General features: G+C 37.8%; 1 protein-coding gene across 1 annotated transcript in view; it reads right to left on the bottom strand.

The window, feature by feature from the left end:
* The window catches only part of HSPH1 (heat shock protein family H (Hsp110) member 1), a 28,400-nt gene extending 13,960 nt beyond the window's left edge, over positions 1-14,440 (bottom strand). The window contains exons 1-9 of the mRNA XM_026675027.2: positions 14,060-14,440; positions 11,220-11,277; positions 10,482-10,622; positions 10,164-10,286; positions 8,396-8,495; positions 6,636-6,769; positions 4,050-4,294; positions 2,688-2,916; positions 1,107-1,213 (exon numbers count right to left, since the gene is read on the bottom strand). Coding sequence (XP_026530812.1) covers positions 1,107-1,213; positions 2,688-2,916; positions 4,050-4,294; positions 6,636-6,769; positions 8,396-8,495; positions 10,164-10,286; positions 10,482-10,622; positions 11,220-11,277; positions 14,060-14,166 — 1,244 coding nt within the window. The 5' untranslated portion in view covers positions 14,167-14,440. The remainder of the gene's footprint in view (positions 1-1,106; positions 1,214-2,687; positions 2,917-4,049; positions 4,295-6,635; positions 6,770-8,395; positions 8,496-10,163; positions 10,287-10,481; positions 10,623-11,219; positions 11,278-14,059) is intronic.
* Positions 14,441-15,107: the final 667 nt, after the last annotated feature.

Consider the following 15,107-nt stretch of genomic DNA (forward strand, 5'->3'; position numbering starts at 1 on the left):
TTGGGGTAGCTTTGTGAAAACAGTCTTACTGTATTATTGTTTTTGTTCTGCCAGATCCTAACTGCTTAATTATTTATTTAGTCATGAGTCCTATCTTAATCAAATAACATGCATACTAAATAAAAAATACAGAAGCGAATACATACAATGTTTTATCCTCAATCTCAAAACTCACTTTAGGCTCTGGGATGGTATTGAACTGTATTGTGCCCAGGGCTTTAAAGGTGTGGCTGTGTGAGTGGGTGTGGGAGGGGCACCTTCAAATCGTTTTTTAACTCCTTCCAACAGCCTGTATTAGTCTCTACCTTGTACACTGACTGGATATAGGGAGAGAATAATCTAACATTTCAATTCTTGTGCATAAGTACAATATTTCAGTATAACTCTTTCCCCAATTGTTAATAATTTGGAATTTGCTTTTAGGAGGTTCCACTATCAAGCATGAACCAAATAGGAAGCTAATAAAGCATGTATGCATAGTTCCCACTCATTTCAAGAGCTCTTGCAATGAGAAATCCCTTTTGTAAATATATATTCCAGATAATCCAATGCAAATGAGCTGAAGCCTCAGGCAATAAGATAATTAAGATCTGAACCTGGCAATGTATTCACACCTGCCAATTTGTCATATGAAAGATTTAGTACAATTGCAACATACAACTGACAAATTTATATTGTCTAAAAGGTTGAATATTAAAATCAATGTCACAGATGATGGTGACAAATGAGTTCAAATACATTTTGAAAGGATGTGAACAAGAATGAAAAACCTGCTCCAGTTCACGTATCACTATTGCAACTGCTATTTAGTTGTATTATTACAAGTCTTGGTGATATAGGTTGTTCCATAAACTGAATGAATGAATGAAATTATTACAGAAACTATGATAGGAGATCAAGAGATTTCTGAATTTGTCTTCACCTCAAGTGGCTACCACTGAACTAGGATCACTAACTACTCAATAATATACCGTTATTTATAACTTAATTTCTTTTGTTAACTCTTCTGTAAGAATTCAGTCAAATGTGATAGCTTTAATTTAAGAGGTAATATTTACATTATAGGGCTATTGCAGAGAAATATGAAATTTGATGTTATGACTCACCCATCCCCATCTTCAGTCTCTGTACTCCACATCAATGATATTGGGAATGTAACTGCATCTGTGATGGAGATTTCTCTAACTTTAAAAGCTGGAGACAAAATTGCGCACTGGAAAATGAAAATGCAATACAAGGCATTTTGTTATTGCTTTTCTAAGAAGTCAGATTAAAATAGTTCATAAAAGAAAGTGAGAACTGATAATTTTATTGATTTGAAAAAGAGAGTTCTGGCTAACTATTTATTTTTAAAACGCACTTTTGAAATAGGGGCAAAGGGGGGGGGGGTCCGTGGGTTGGGGGGGGGCGGGGGGGGGGGGGGGGGGGGGGTGTTGTTGGGTGTGGGTTTTTTTCTTTTTTTTCTTTTTTTTTTTTTCCCTTTTCCTTCCTCTCCCCCTCCTCCGCGGGTTCCTCCTTCTGGTTCTTTGGGTTTTTTTTTTTTTTTTTTTTTTTTTTTCTCCTTTTCTCCCCTTTTTCCTCCTTTTTTTTTTTTTTTTTTTTTTTTTTTTTTTTCTTTTTGTTTCTGTTTTTTTGTTTGTTTTTTTGTTTTTTTTTTTTTTTTTTTTCTCCCCCTCTCCTCCTATACTCCCCCCCCCTCCTTTTTTTTTTTTTTTTTTTTTTTTTTTTTTTTTTTTTTTTTTTTTTTTTCTTTTTTTTTTTCTTTTTTTTTTTTTTTATAGCCTAATCTCACAAAGGAGATTTATAAAAGAAAACATTTTTAATTTCAACATAGTTTCAGCAGAGTAATAAGTTATATTTTCTCCAATAAATACTATTAATTATTCTTTAAGCTTTATTATCCACAAAGCAAAATTTTCCAGATAATCCCATTAGCCTGAAACTGCAATTATGAAAGGTTTTTGCAAAACCTTAAAGAAAGAATAGTATAAAATTGAGTAAGATGATATGGATTCACAAATTGGTATCTGAAATCCAGCTTAAGGGAGGAACTAATAGCCTTTATAGGGCTTCATGTGTCAAAAGATTCTTGCTTGTTTTTGTTTTTCTGCTTATTTGAATTAAAGCTATTTTAGGAAAGAAAACACAGAAGTAGATCAGGAGAACGTTCAATGCTTTTACACAAACAATCCCTACAGAAACAAGACTTTTTCCTATTGAATTTCAGGTATATCTTTATCAAGTCCTTATTTTTAAATTGAGAGAAAGACTACACAATTTATGAGGCACCATTATTTAAGCACCACCACTGTTAGTCATGCCTAAATCCAAAATCTACTTCATGAAAAAATATCAGTACTGATTAAGATTTTTTATTACTTCAGCCTTACTTTAAACAAATTGTTTTCCATGGAGACTTTTTCCACAATTAGCAATTGTTCAGTATCCAAACAAGGTCCATAAAGACCTAGTGATATTTAAGTACACACTTCAAATAAGCAATGACAACAAGGTTAATTTAGTCCTTGTTCTTGTCATCTGCTTTCTGTTAAATTTGCATGCAAAAAAGCCATAAAAAGATTTGGATGAGTTTGGGAAGTGAAAATTCTGTAGAATTAAATTGAGAACTAAACATATTTCTCCATCCAATCCTACTTCTGATTTAAAAAACTGTTTCCAGAAAATACCTGCAAAGCACAGCCTCTTGCAACAGCTTCGTCTGCATTCAGGGTTGTACTGACATCTTTGCCAAAAAACTTCCCTATCTTCTCTTTAACAGCTGGCATACGTGTGGCTCCACCCACAATTTCAACAGCATTCACATCTTCTACTTTGAGTTGGATTTGCTCCATCAAGGAACGAAGAGGAATCTCTATTCTTTGCAGAGGCTCACCACATAATTCTTCAAATTGGGATCTAAAATATAAACATGTTAATAGGTATGAAAAATGTGCCAAATTTTCAATTTACTCAAGAATGAGCAATTCCAACTTCAAAAACAGCCACTTAAGTAGTCCAACTTGAACCTGAACCATGTTCTAAAATGAGACTAAACCATTTCTGAAAACTGACAATGCTTCTTTGCTTTTGGCAAAATGTCACAAATGTTCAACATTCCAAATATCCCAGTTAACCTTGAAAGGTTGTTTACTTGGTCCTACAGTTTTATGAAAATAGCAAGAAGGTATTAAGAATAATATATTCTAAAATGCCTGTTGGGAAGACTAAGGAAATTGCTAGCTTTGTCATTCGTGTTTTGAATGTAGATTACCTGGCATGTTTATGTATGCTATAGACCAGGGGTGGGCAAACTACGGCCCGCGGGCCACATCCGACCCGTTGGTCTTTTTAATCGACCGCCCGAAGATTGGTACAGAATTAAGGTTTGATGTGAATGATTGAATGATTGCATTCATTTGATTTTGACTTGTAATGACAGGCATTTCGACACCAGGTAGCGCATTAGGCGCAGTGACTTGATTTTTGCGGAGATTTTGCAGTTTTTATATGTATTGTATCTTGTGCTGACCCAGCCCGTCTGTCAAATTTTAAAAGTCAATGAGGCCCCCGAGCCAAAAAGTTTGCCCACCCCTGCTATAGACAATAACACGTGTGAACAAAGGAATGAGTAGTAAGTTCCTGAACGGCTGGATCAAAGCAAAATATGCAAAGTATTGGAGAATAATAAAATCCACTGTAGCAATGACAAAAAAGATGCCCATAACCAAGAACAGTGTTCTCAAAACAAAGTTTATCTTCATCTAGGTAAGTTTATAAATTTGATGAGCTTCTAGTACAAAGGGAAGTTGTAAGTAACAGGGTCTCTATGGATTCAGCATGACAGCAACATCTTTACAATTATAATTTATATATGAGGCAGCCTCCATATTTATGAACTGAACAGAAATTTATGAGCAAGAGAAAGAGGGTTCTATTGTATTCAGTGTTCTTCTGGTTGGTCACTGTGGGGGAAGACAGAATAGCTAGATCGCTAGACCTGAACTAGCAACATGATTAAAAAAAATACTCTAGCCACATTCATCTCTTACCTATTCATCTTTGAAGAGATATCTGTATCATTCATAAAACATTCAATATTAAGTGGAATATCTGTGCTGTTAGAGCTCATTAACTTTTTCAGCTTCTCACATTCTTGATATAAACGAAGGAGAGCTCGTATTTTTGATTTGGGGTCTAGTTTGTATTTGGATTTTATTTCAGCACAGAAGTAATCCACTAGTTTTTCATCAAAGTTTTTCCCTCCCAAAAAGGGGTCAAAAGCTGTGCCAAGAACCTAATTTGAAGAAAAAGAATAGAATGTGAATTACTCAATCTGTTATCATCCATGCATGAAACCTTTTCAGTACAAATGTAAAGACAAAGAGATGATCCTACCACCTAACATTCTTTAAGAATAATGTTGATGCTTAAGTATGGATTTACTACTGTTTCCAAGGCATAGCAAACAGCACTGCCAGGAATCAAAAGTTTCCACCCATCCAATCAAGTTATGTATTTCTCCAAAAGACATTATAAAGAAACCTGACAGATATTAATTCCAATGTAACGTTTTGCAACCATGCATAATTTTTTTTTCATTTTTTCCACTTCCATTTTTTTACTCTAGAATGCCTAGACAAATTTTATCTTTAAGAGTCATTTTTACTTCATTGGACAGATATTTTTCTTCACTTATCTATGTTTGCTGCCCGCTATTTACTGTCTCTTCTGTGTTCAAAAATAACCTAGGAGAATATATAGCACTCTGTTCATTTTTATTTTGATATTTATTTATTATATACTGCTCAAAAAAATAAACAACACAACACAATATAACTCCAAGTCAATCACACTTCTGTGAAATCAAACTGTCCACTTAGGTAGCAACGCTGATTGACAATCAATTTCACATGCTGTTGTGCAAATGGAATAGACAACAGGTGGAAAGCATAGGCAGGTAGCAAGACATCCCCAATAAAGGAATGGTTCTACAAGTGGTGACCACAGACCACTTCTCAGTTCCTATGCTTTCTGGCTGATGGTTTGGTCACTTTTGAATGCTGGCAGTATTTTCACTCTGGTGGTAGCATGAGATGGAGTCTACAACCCACACAAGTGGCTCAGGTAGTGTAGCTCATCCAGGATGGCACATCAACGCGAGATGTGGTAAGAAGGTTTGCTGTGTCTGTCAGCGTAGTGTCCAGAGCATGGAGGTGCTACCAGGAGACAGGCCAGTACATCAGGAGACGTGGAGGAGGCCGTAGGAGGGCAACAACCCAGCACCAGGATCGCTACCTCTGCCTTTGTGCAAGGAGGGACAGGAGGAGCACCGCCAGAGCCCTGCAAAATGACCTCCAACAGGGCACAAATGTGCATGTGGCTGCTCAAACGGTCAGAAACAGACTCCATGAGGGTGGTATGAGGGCCGGACATCCACAAGTGGGGATTGTGCTTACAGCCCAACACCATGCAGGACGTTTGACATTTGCCAGAGAACACCAAGATTGGCAAATTCACCACTGGCACCCTGTGCTCTTCACAGATGAAAGCAGGTTCACACTGAGCACATGTGACACGTGACAGGGTCTGGAAACGCCATGGAGAATGTTCTGCTGCCTGCAACATCCTCCAGCATGAACGGTTTGGCAGTGGGTCAGTAATGGTGTGAGGTGGCATTTCTTAAGGGGGCCACACAGCCCTCCATGTGCTCACCAGAGGTAGCCTGACTGCCATTAGGTACCGAAATGAGATCCTCAGACCCCTTGTGAGACCATATGCTGGTGCGATTGGCCCTGGTTCCTCCTAATGCAAGACAATGCTAGACCTCATGTGGCTGGAGTGTGTCAGCAGTTCCTGCAAGATAAAGGCATTGATGCTATGGACTGGCCTTCCCGTTCCCCAGACCTGAATCCATTTGAGCACATCTGGGACATCATGTCTCACTCCATCCACCGCCACGTTGCACCACAGACTGTCCAGGAGTTGGGGGATACTTTAGTCCAGGTGTGGGAGATCCCTTAGGAGACCATCCACCACCACATCAGGAGCATGCCTAGGCGTTGTAGGGAGGTCATACAGGCACGTGGAGGCCACACACACTACTGAGCCTCATTTTGACTTGTTTGAAGGACATTACATCAAAGTTGGATCAGCCTGTAGTGTTTTTTTCCACTTTAATTTTGAGTGCAACTCCAAATCCAGACCTCCATGGGTTGCTAAATTTGATTTCCATTGATAATTTTTGTGTGATTTTGTTGTCAGCACATTCAACTATGTAATGAACAAAGTATTTAATAAGAATATTTCATTCATTCAGATCTAGGATGTCTTATTTTTGTGTTCCCTTTATTTTTTTGAGCAGTGTATGTATGTTCTGCCTTTTCTCTTGAGAACTGAAAGCAGGATATATTGGAATATTCTCTCATTATATCCTAATTAAAAAATCCTATGAGGAAGATGAGGCTGAGAAGGAATAACTGGCCAAAAGTCACCAACTGATCCCCGTGGCTGAATGGTACCTTCAACCTACATTACAGATCTAATCCAACATGCACAGAATTGCCCTTCATTGGATCATGCATAAAACTGGACTTCATATAAAGGCAACCTTGCACTGCTTTCTAAACTCTGTTTACCTTGAGTTTTCCTTTGTTAAAAGCACAGGCTGATACTTGAAATGCTGAATGGCCCATATCTATGAACACCACTATTCGTGGCTTCTCTTCTGCAATGGGAAGGTCCTGCTTATAAATCCCATAGTTCAGGGCAACTGTAAACAAAATGAAATAATTCAGTGTTAACTTGCGTGTGCCCAGTAAAATCCAAGTGAGGGATGATGCAGCTGTAATCTAACATATCTGAAGAACATCAGGCTGAGAAGTGCTGTGTTATTTACAGGCAGAACTAGAATATCAATTGCATTAGCATAGGAGAGAAACAATGGAGAATTTGAACGTCTTGACTTGGAAATGTACACAACCAATCCAAATCTTGCAGTGCAAGTATTACATAGCTGTGGCAACTAATCTTTGCTAGACAGCAGATAGCTGTATTTTGTACCAATTGCAGCTCTTAGATGGTCTTCAAGAACAGTCCCAGTAAAGTACAGTGAGTATGTTAATTTGACACATAAATGTTGAGGGTTTCAAATATTGAGATGCTTTACAGATAGTCCTTGACTTACAACAGTTCATTTAGTGACTGTTCAAAGTTACAACAGCACTGAAAAAAGTGACATTTTTCAGTTATCACCTTTGTAGCATCTCCATGATCATGCGATCAGAATTCAGATGTTTGGCAACTGGTTCATACTTATGACCATTGCTGTGTCCCAAAGTCATGTGATTATTTTTTGAAACCCTTTTTAATATAGTTTTTTTTTATTAATTTATAATATGACATACAAAGAGAATACAAAAGTAAATATTAGGAAAATTAGGAAAGGAAAAAGAAAAAAAAGGCATTGACTTCCGACTCATTTGGTGCAGTAAAATAAGGCACTAACACCTACCCTCAACTTTTTACTTTTTCGTAAGAATAGAAACTAGCCATGCCTATAACAACAAATCTATCTAATCGATATACCCCCAAATCAAAGTTTCACCTCAAACACAAAGTTTAGAAGTGGTTTCCAAGTAGAAATAAAGGTATTTGTGTTTTTTTTTCTTTAATCAAAACAGTTAATTTAGCTATCTCTGCTAACTCCCATCAGTTTTTGCAGCCATTCATCCCTTGTAGAGATCGAGAGGACCTTCCATTTCTGTGCGTAAAGTAGTCTTGCTGCCATTAACATGTATAACATGCAACCTTCTGACAAGCAAAGTCAATGGAGAAGCCAGATTCCCTTAACAGCCAAATTGCTAACTTATCAGTTGCAGTGATTTACTTAACAATTGTGGTAAGAAAGGTCGTAAGAGGGGCAAAATTCACATAACAAATGTTTCACTTAACAACAGAAATTTTGGGCTTAATTGTGGTCGTAAATCGAGAACTACCTATATTCCCATGTGGAATTCAACTTGCTGGTTTTTTATCTATAAAAGCCTCTTTAGTCTGGCTCCTAGGTAACTTCTGGACCACTTTCATGTGGAATCAACTCATCCAGTACATGTTTCCAGACAAAATTTGTAAACAGTTCCACATTAGTAAGAGATTAAGGGGCCTGGAGCAGCAGTGTCTTTTTCTTGTGGCCCCATACCACCAAAATCAGATCAATGCCCATCATAAAGGCCTTTGGAAAACTAATAATGTTGCTGAGTATGCAGCATTTGTATTACTGTAAGGGATTATTATTCTATCATTATCTTGGTTTCAACATTGTCTTATTATTGAAAACTATTAAATGCACATGTAGATTATGCTAGAAATAAATGTGAAATGATCTTAAATTACTCACCTGCTGTCATATCATTCATTAGTCTGAGACAATTTAGCCCAACAACCTGAGCTGCATCAAGCAGTGATCTTCTTTCAGCATCAGTAAAAAATGATGGCACCTGAAGAAGGCAATTATAACCATGTAAATCAGATATTAATGAGGGAAATATTCTGTTTTAAAACACAAATCCTCTGAAATAAGTCACATGGTTTTAACTATGAAGTCATCCACAAGTACATTCACTTCTTGTGAGTGAAATAATTGTCCTTTAGGAACGTACTAAGCACTGCTTAAAATAAAAATTAAAACAAATTATATTTTTCATTTTATAAGCAATTTTTTGGAAAAGTAGTTAACCTATTTCCAAGACAAACTAACATGGAAGAAAAAGTGGATTCAAGGTATTTTTTGTTTGATTCAATGGAAAGGAGAATAATTTTGGAGGTATCATTAACATTTTTGTTTAGTAAGAATGCTTCTTTCTCTTCCGATCCGACTAGGAGAAAATAAGCTCTAAGACAGGGGTGTCAAACTGGATTTCTTCGAGGGCCAGATCAGCATTGTAGTTCCTGCTGGGTAACTTTGGGCCAGTAACTGTGTTCAGCTCAACTCACCATACAAGGTGGTGGTTGTGTGGAAAATAGGAGAAGGAAGAAGTATTGGGAATGTTTGCCGCCTTGAGTTATTTATAAAGTAATAAAGATGAGATAATAAATGAATAAATTGAAATCATTAGATATTACTTTTTACCTGTTTTGTATATTTTAAGTAGGACTTTTTTGTTATTTTTCATTTTAAAGAATTTATATCCTATATAATCATAGGAGAGGGGCACTGTTTCATTCAGATGTTAAAAGTCAATTTTCTTTCACCAAGAGCACAACTGCAAGCATCCCATATAGTTGCAGTCCCCAAACTTTCTGGCTCCATGGACAGGCAGCAGCAGTAACACAGGGTGGTGGTGGTGATTTTGTATGTGCAACCTAGCTCCTGCACACATACAAATGAAGTTTCATGTGCTCGCCTACTACTTGCGTGACCCAATTCCCAAAAGGCTGCAGACTGGACCACAGACTGAGGGTTGGGGACCCCTAACATACCTGTGCTGTCCAGACAGTTTAGAGTTAATGGGATTTGGGATAGTTACTTAGGAATTGTGAGCTGTCCCCTTAAGGGAATGCATCATGGTAAATGTAGTTAAAGGTATCCTGGGAAATGTAGTCCATGTCACGTGACCACATCTGCAATCCTGATTGGTCACTAAATTGACCCTTGTTGGGTTGGGGGAGGCTCCCTCACTCTTGTCAGAAAACCACCATACCATGCAGCTGCTTCAATCATCATGGGGTTAAGACCTTTTTATCTTTCTACTGTTCTTCTTAATGTCCAATCCTTTGCATATTTGTCTTGTTGTGTAGAAAGATAAAAAGGTCTGAACCCCATGATGATTGAAGCAGCTGCATGGTATGGTGGTTTCAGGCAAGAGTGAGAGAGCTTCCCCCAACCCAACAAGGGTCAATATAGTGACCAATCAGGATTACAGATGCAGTCATGTGACATGGACTACATTTCCCAGGATACATTTACCATGATGCATTCCCTTAAGGGGACAGCTCACAAAGCCTAAGTAACTATCCCAAATCCCATTAACTCTAAACTGTCTGGACAGCACAATACCGTTCTACCCTGCCTTCAGATTCAAGTGATATTCAAAGTTGCTTACATTGTTTGAGAAACTATTAGACAAACAAAAAGCTTCAAATTAAAATTTAGTCAATTTACTTACTGAAATAACACAATCTGTTACAGGTTTTTTGAGGTTATTTTCAGCTGTCTCCTTCAGCTTAGTCAGCAGCATAGCTGTTATCTGCTCCACACTAAATAAATGTTCTTCATCCATATATGTTACCTGCAGAAAGAGGGAAGTAAGCTATATACCATTTCAAATACTTCACTTACTTTTTAGACACTGAATTTCCAACACTCCTCCCAAATCTTGTTTTGAAATAGAAAGCAAGTCAGTGCTTCTTTTGTTTCATCTCCACAATTTTTTTACAACTAGTTTTTGCCTAGGAAATTGTAAATATAATACTGACATTTTTACCTTTATTCCAACACTCCCATTTTTCATTGGAACTACATAGTAGCTCAAATTCTCTTTTTCCTTCTGAATAAAAGGATCATTATATGCACGACCATGGAATCTCTTGAAATTATATACTGTGTTGTCAGCATGTGTAATTAGCTGTAAAAAGGAGACAATAGTATCAGTGGTTAAAACAATTTCACACTTCATTTTCTATTGCTAATTAAAAATATAATAGTAAATTTATGGATGAAAGAAGAAATATTTCTAATTTCTTGCCCTAATTATGTTTTATATTGAAGCAAATGTGGATCTGATTAAATTGCCGTAATTATGCTACCTCATAAGAATTGGGCAGCTATTCCCTTATATTTAGAGAAGTGTTGTAGGGACCCACTGGGCCACTATTTTCATTTTGATTTCACCAGTATCAAATGCCAAGAAAACACAAACACACACCTTGTGTGTTACGGTTTGGTTCTTGATCATGACTAAACACCTAGTGCCCTTTGTATGAAGGCAGGATACTGGAAATATAACATATTTGGAAGACACATTAAAGATGGCTATTTTTATTATATGACATCTTGGATTTCTGATTTAGTTCTTGGATTTAAACAGTACAGAAGAACCAAGTATTTACTTTGTGCTTTACTCCAAAAATATCACTATTATGTTATTAATCACACCTTTGTGTAATTTGTATACCAAAGATACAAATACCATTTATCTTGCTCTTTTCAGAAAGCAACTTACCTGATTTTTAGCAGACAGTCCAATTGCCCTGTTTTTGGACCCAAATGACACTACGGAACTGAAAAGTGATATAAAGACAACATCACTGGAAAGTTTATTCATATGACATAGAAAGATATAAAAACACCAAGTCATTATATTTAGTATTTCCTTGAAAATTCTGAAAAATTTACTAATAAACCAACAGTGCAAATACCTTAACAGGAACAATTGCTAACATTGCAGTTATTTTATGCAAAGATTTACATTTGATGTGTTAAAATTATTGAAGAACCTTAACAGTAATGCAATTAGAAAAAAATATGACAATTTAAACTGTTTTAAGAGCTAGAATTCTCTACATTTGATCATGATTTAGAGCAGTTGTGTCAAACTGGCACACCACGCCCAATCCAGCTCCGCGAAGGGGAAAAAACATTGCAAAACGTCATGTAACAGCAATGTGATCACGCGAGTTTGACACCATGATTTAGAGAAACAAGGAAGGATTTGTGGGCAACCCTCAACTAATTTAATTTTTTTTAAAAAGCTTAAAATCAAAAGACACCTGTGCTCCATGTATGCAAACAGTCCACTAGATTATAGAAAGCACAATCTGGGAATGAAATTTGGGTTGAATTTATCTCCTTCATAATACACAGTGCTTATTCTTGTACAGCACTGATAACACTGCTGTGTAATCTTCATTTAATTGATCATATGAAATAGTTTTTAGAAGCAAACTATATGTCATAAAGAATAAATGAATAAATGAATGTTGTAATACTGTTTTCAAAATAGCTTTGTTAAAATTAAGCAATAAAAATAGTTTAGTCTGTTAAAATTTATTCACACTTCAGTGAGTTTCTTATTTTTTTAAATTATAGTTTCCAATGACTTCTTAAACAGTTAGCTTAAAAGTTCCCGAAGGCAACATGTGACTCCTGAAATATAACTCCATTAATCTCTACAAGTTTCAAAGCCTTACTTTAATATGACAAAAATGGGAAATCATTAAATACATTACTGCCAAATAAGTATATTAAAAGGTATGTTATATGATTTTCATTTTATTAAGTAAACAAAATAAAGAGTAGTTCTTCTCCAGGCCCCATCATAAATTTTGAGAAGGACTCAATACAAGCTTCACAAAGCCAAGTGGGTCCTTTATCCTGGAAAAAGTTATACACCTCTATTTGTACCTTGGTACCAAGAAGAATAAAAATATATCATATATAGGGCTCCAATAAACTATGGTTTATCAGGATTAAGTGTTAGGGTTAATATTAGAATATCTGAACAATCATACTAAAGTTAAAAACTAACAATGGAGAATCTTATCACCGAGATTAAAAGTATAAAGTACGTTAATTACATACTGAAATTTTGCATGCAAGGGAAGCATATCATAGATCCTCTAAGAAATGTCACTATATACCTATTTCTTTGAATTAGCAATGTCCAATCACCCCCTTTACAAACTATGACACCTCTTTTCATCTTGTTTGTAAACATTACCTATTCCACTCTAAAATACAATCCATTAAATCCACAACCTTGGATTTTATAGTGTTAAATACCTAAGAGAGGATCATGAATTTAATTTTAATTTAATTCCTGCTGGTGTCAAGGAAAACACCTCAACAATCTCTGAATATGCAAAGAAGTGGGCATCCCTATATCATGGATGTCAGTCTGATTTTTGTCCTCCCCAGAAGACCCTCTAATACCCTGGGCAAAGAAAAACCCAACCTTTTTGGGGGGGAAGGGTGTTCCCCTGTCTTTTATCTCCTATCTTAATCTAGTAACAGAAAACTCCAGAAGCTTCCAGATTCTAGTTGAAGTTGGCCTAATAATCCTACTGTATCATGCCTCCTCAGAAACCAGCAGGCTCCTCCTTCAACCTCCCTCATCACCCCTCTACTCCCACCTCCTTCACAGCATCACAAGTAGAAGAAGCTCATTATCCAGGGAATATGCCTAGGCAACAAAATTGTGAAAAGGTACTGCAGCAGCATCCCACTTAACTAACACCCAAAAGAAAAGACCAAAAATCAAAATACCCCCGTCATCCTACCATAACAGATCCAACAGTCATATAGCAACTCTACTCGCTGCTATTTTTGGGACAGTGGGAATAATAATAATAATAATAATAATAATAATAATAATAATAATAATAATAATAATAATAATAATAATAATAATAATAATAATAATAATAATTATAATAATAATAATTAATTTCATTTCCCCTGCATGAACTATAGAAAGGGTGCAATAAGGCTACACTGAGGAGATGTAAAATAACCCCCGCGGCGGGGTGGGGGAATCCGTATGCTTGAAAGACGGCGCAGCCATTACTCCGAGCTTTTCTTAAAGAGGGAAACGGCCTTCTGCTTCGCGCAAAAGACAAGGGAGGATTGCTCGTAGGCACAACTACTCCAGAGAAAGCTCTACGGCTTTACAAAGGGATACCAACCTGCCGAAGCATCCTTACACAGAACTTTGAACGAAAAGCAACGTGGAGGGGATAAAGGCTCTTATAAGGGGGGGGGGTAGCCTGATTAGGAAATAACAAGACCCAAATAACCCCCCACTTCTCCCCACTCGCTATCAAAAGGGAGGGCTGCTAGTCTAGCCAGGTCCAATTCTTCGCGAATAAGCTCTATATAAACCTCGAATGCCAGCCACGCTCCCTGCAGCGTTAAACCCTATCCCCATAAATACGCCCAACGTATATTTCCACGTTTCTGAGTTGACAAGTCCCGTTATTGATGACGGGTTGCCTCCCCTTCCCCTTTTGCTGGCAATTCGCTACCCCCTCCCCCGCAGCCCACCCTCAGCTGCCGGCTACGTACGGAGTGCATCGGTCGCTGAATTCGTTGGCCACGGTCTCTATTCCGCCTGCTCTCGCCACCGCGATGTAGCAGCTCTGCGAGCCGAGATCAAAGCCCACCACAGCCATGACTGGGCAGCTCTACCGGCCGCTCCTGGAAGGAAACACCCGCTCGCTGCCTTCAACTCCCAAGTCAGTCCGAGACGCGAGAGGAAAGGAGGGGGGGAAGGAAAGGAGCCTCTCATCCACTGAGGGAAGGTGCCACGCTCAACCGCCCCACCCGCGCGCGAAACTCGCCACCTCCAGCGAAAAAAAGACTTCGAGATGACAATAGGCAGAAGTTTCCAGAATCTGCGGCGGCTACTCGCCGGCTCCACGTGCGGCTTCCGCTTCCGCCTTCTCGGGTATTCTCGAACTCTCCCGGCCAATGGCAACGCCCGGAATCGGGTGACGCTGCTGTTACCAGGACGACCTCGGACGCCGAGCATCTCCCAATCTTTCGCCGCTTGACGCAGGTAAGAAGCGTGCGCTGCGGGAGGTCCTGCGAGGGCATGCGCGCGAGGATTTTGCTCGCGGGAAGAAATGCAGCTATGGACCCGCTACTGTCTTTGACTTATCAGAGGAAAAAGTTATCGGTGTGATTTGGCGCCTCTTGAGTGGAATGTCGGTTAATAGGTACTTGCAGTGTCTTGGTTTTCATTTTTAAAAAAGTAATTTAAAAAAGTAATCTAATCCTAAGTAGCTTCTTCTCTGGTAATATCACACTACTAACTAGAGCATACAAAACATTTGCTAGACCTATACTTGAATGCAGCTCATCAGTCTGGAACCCACATTACGTATCTGATATTAACACAATTGAAAAAGTCCAGAAATATTTCACAAGAAGAGTTCTTCCACTTCTCTACTCGTTGCAGAATACCTTATGCCACCAGGCTTGAAACTCTAGACCTAGAAAATGTAGAACTACGCCGCCTCTGGTCCAATCTAAATATAGTATATAAAATCATACGTTGCAGTGTCCTACCTGCAAATGAATACTTCAGCTTCAATCATAACAATACAAGAGC

The sequence above is a fragment of the Notechis scutatus genome, chromosome 5, assembly GCF_049901735.1.
Source record: "Notechis scutatus isolate UNSWTSFEM ecotype Mainland chromosome 5, rNotScu1.2, whole genome shotgun sequence".
Classification (NCBI taxonomy): domain Eukaryota; kingdom Metazoa; phylum Chordata; class Lepidosauria; order Squamata; family Elapidae; genus Notechis; species Notechis scutatus.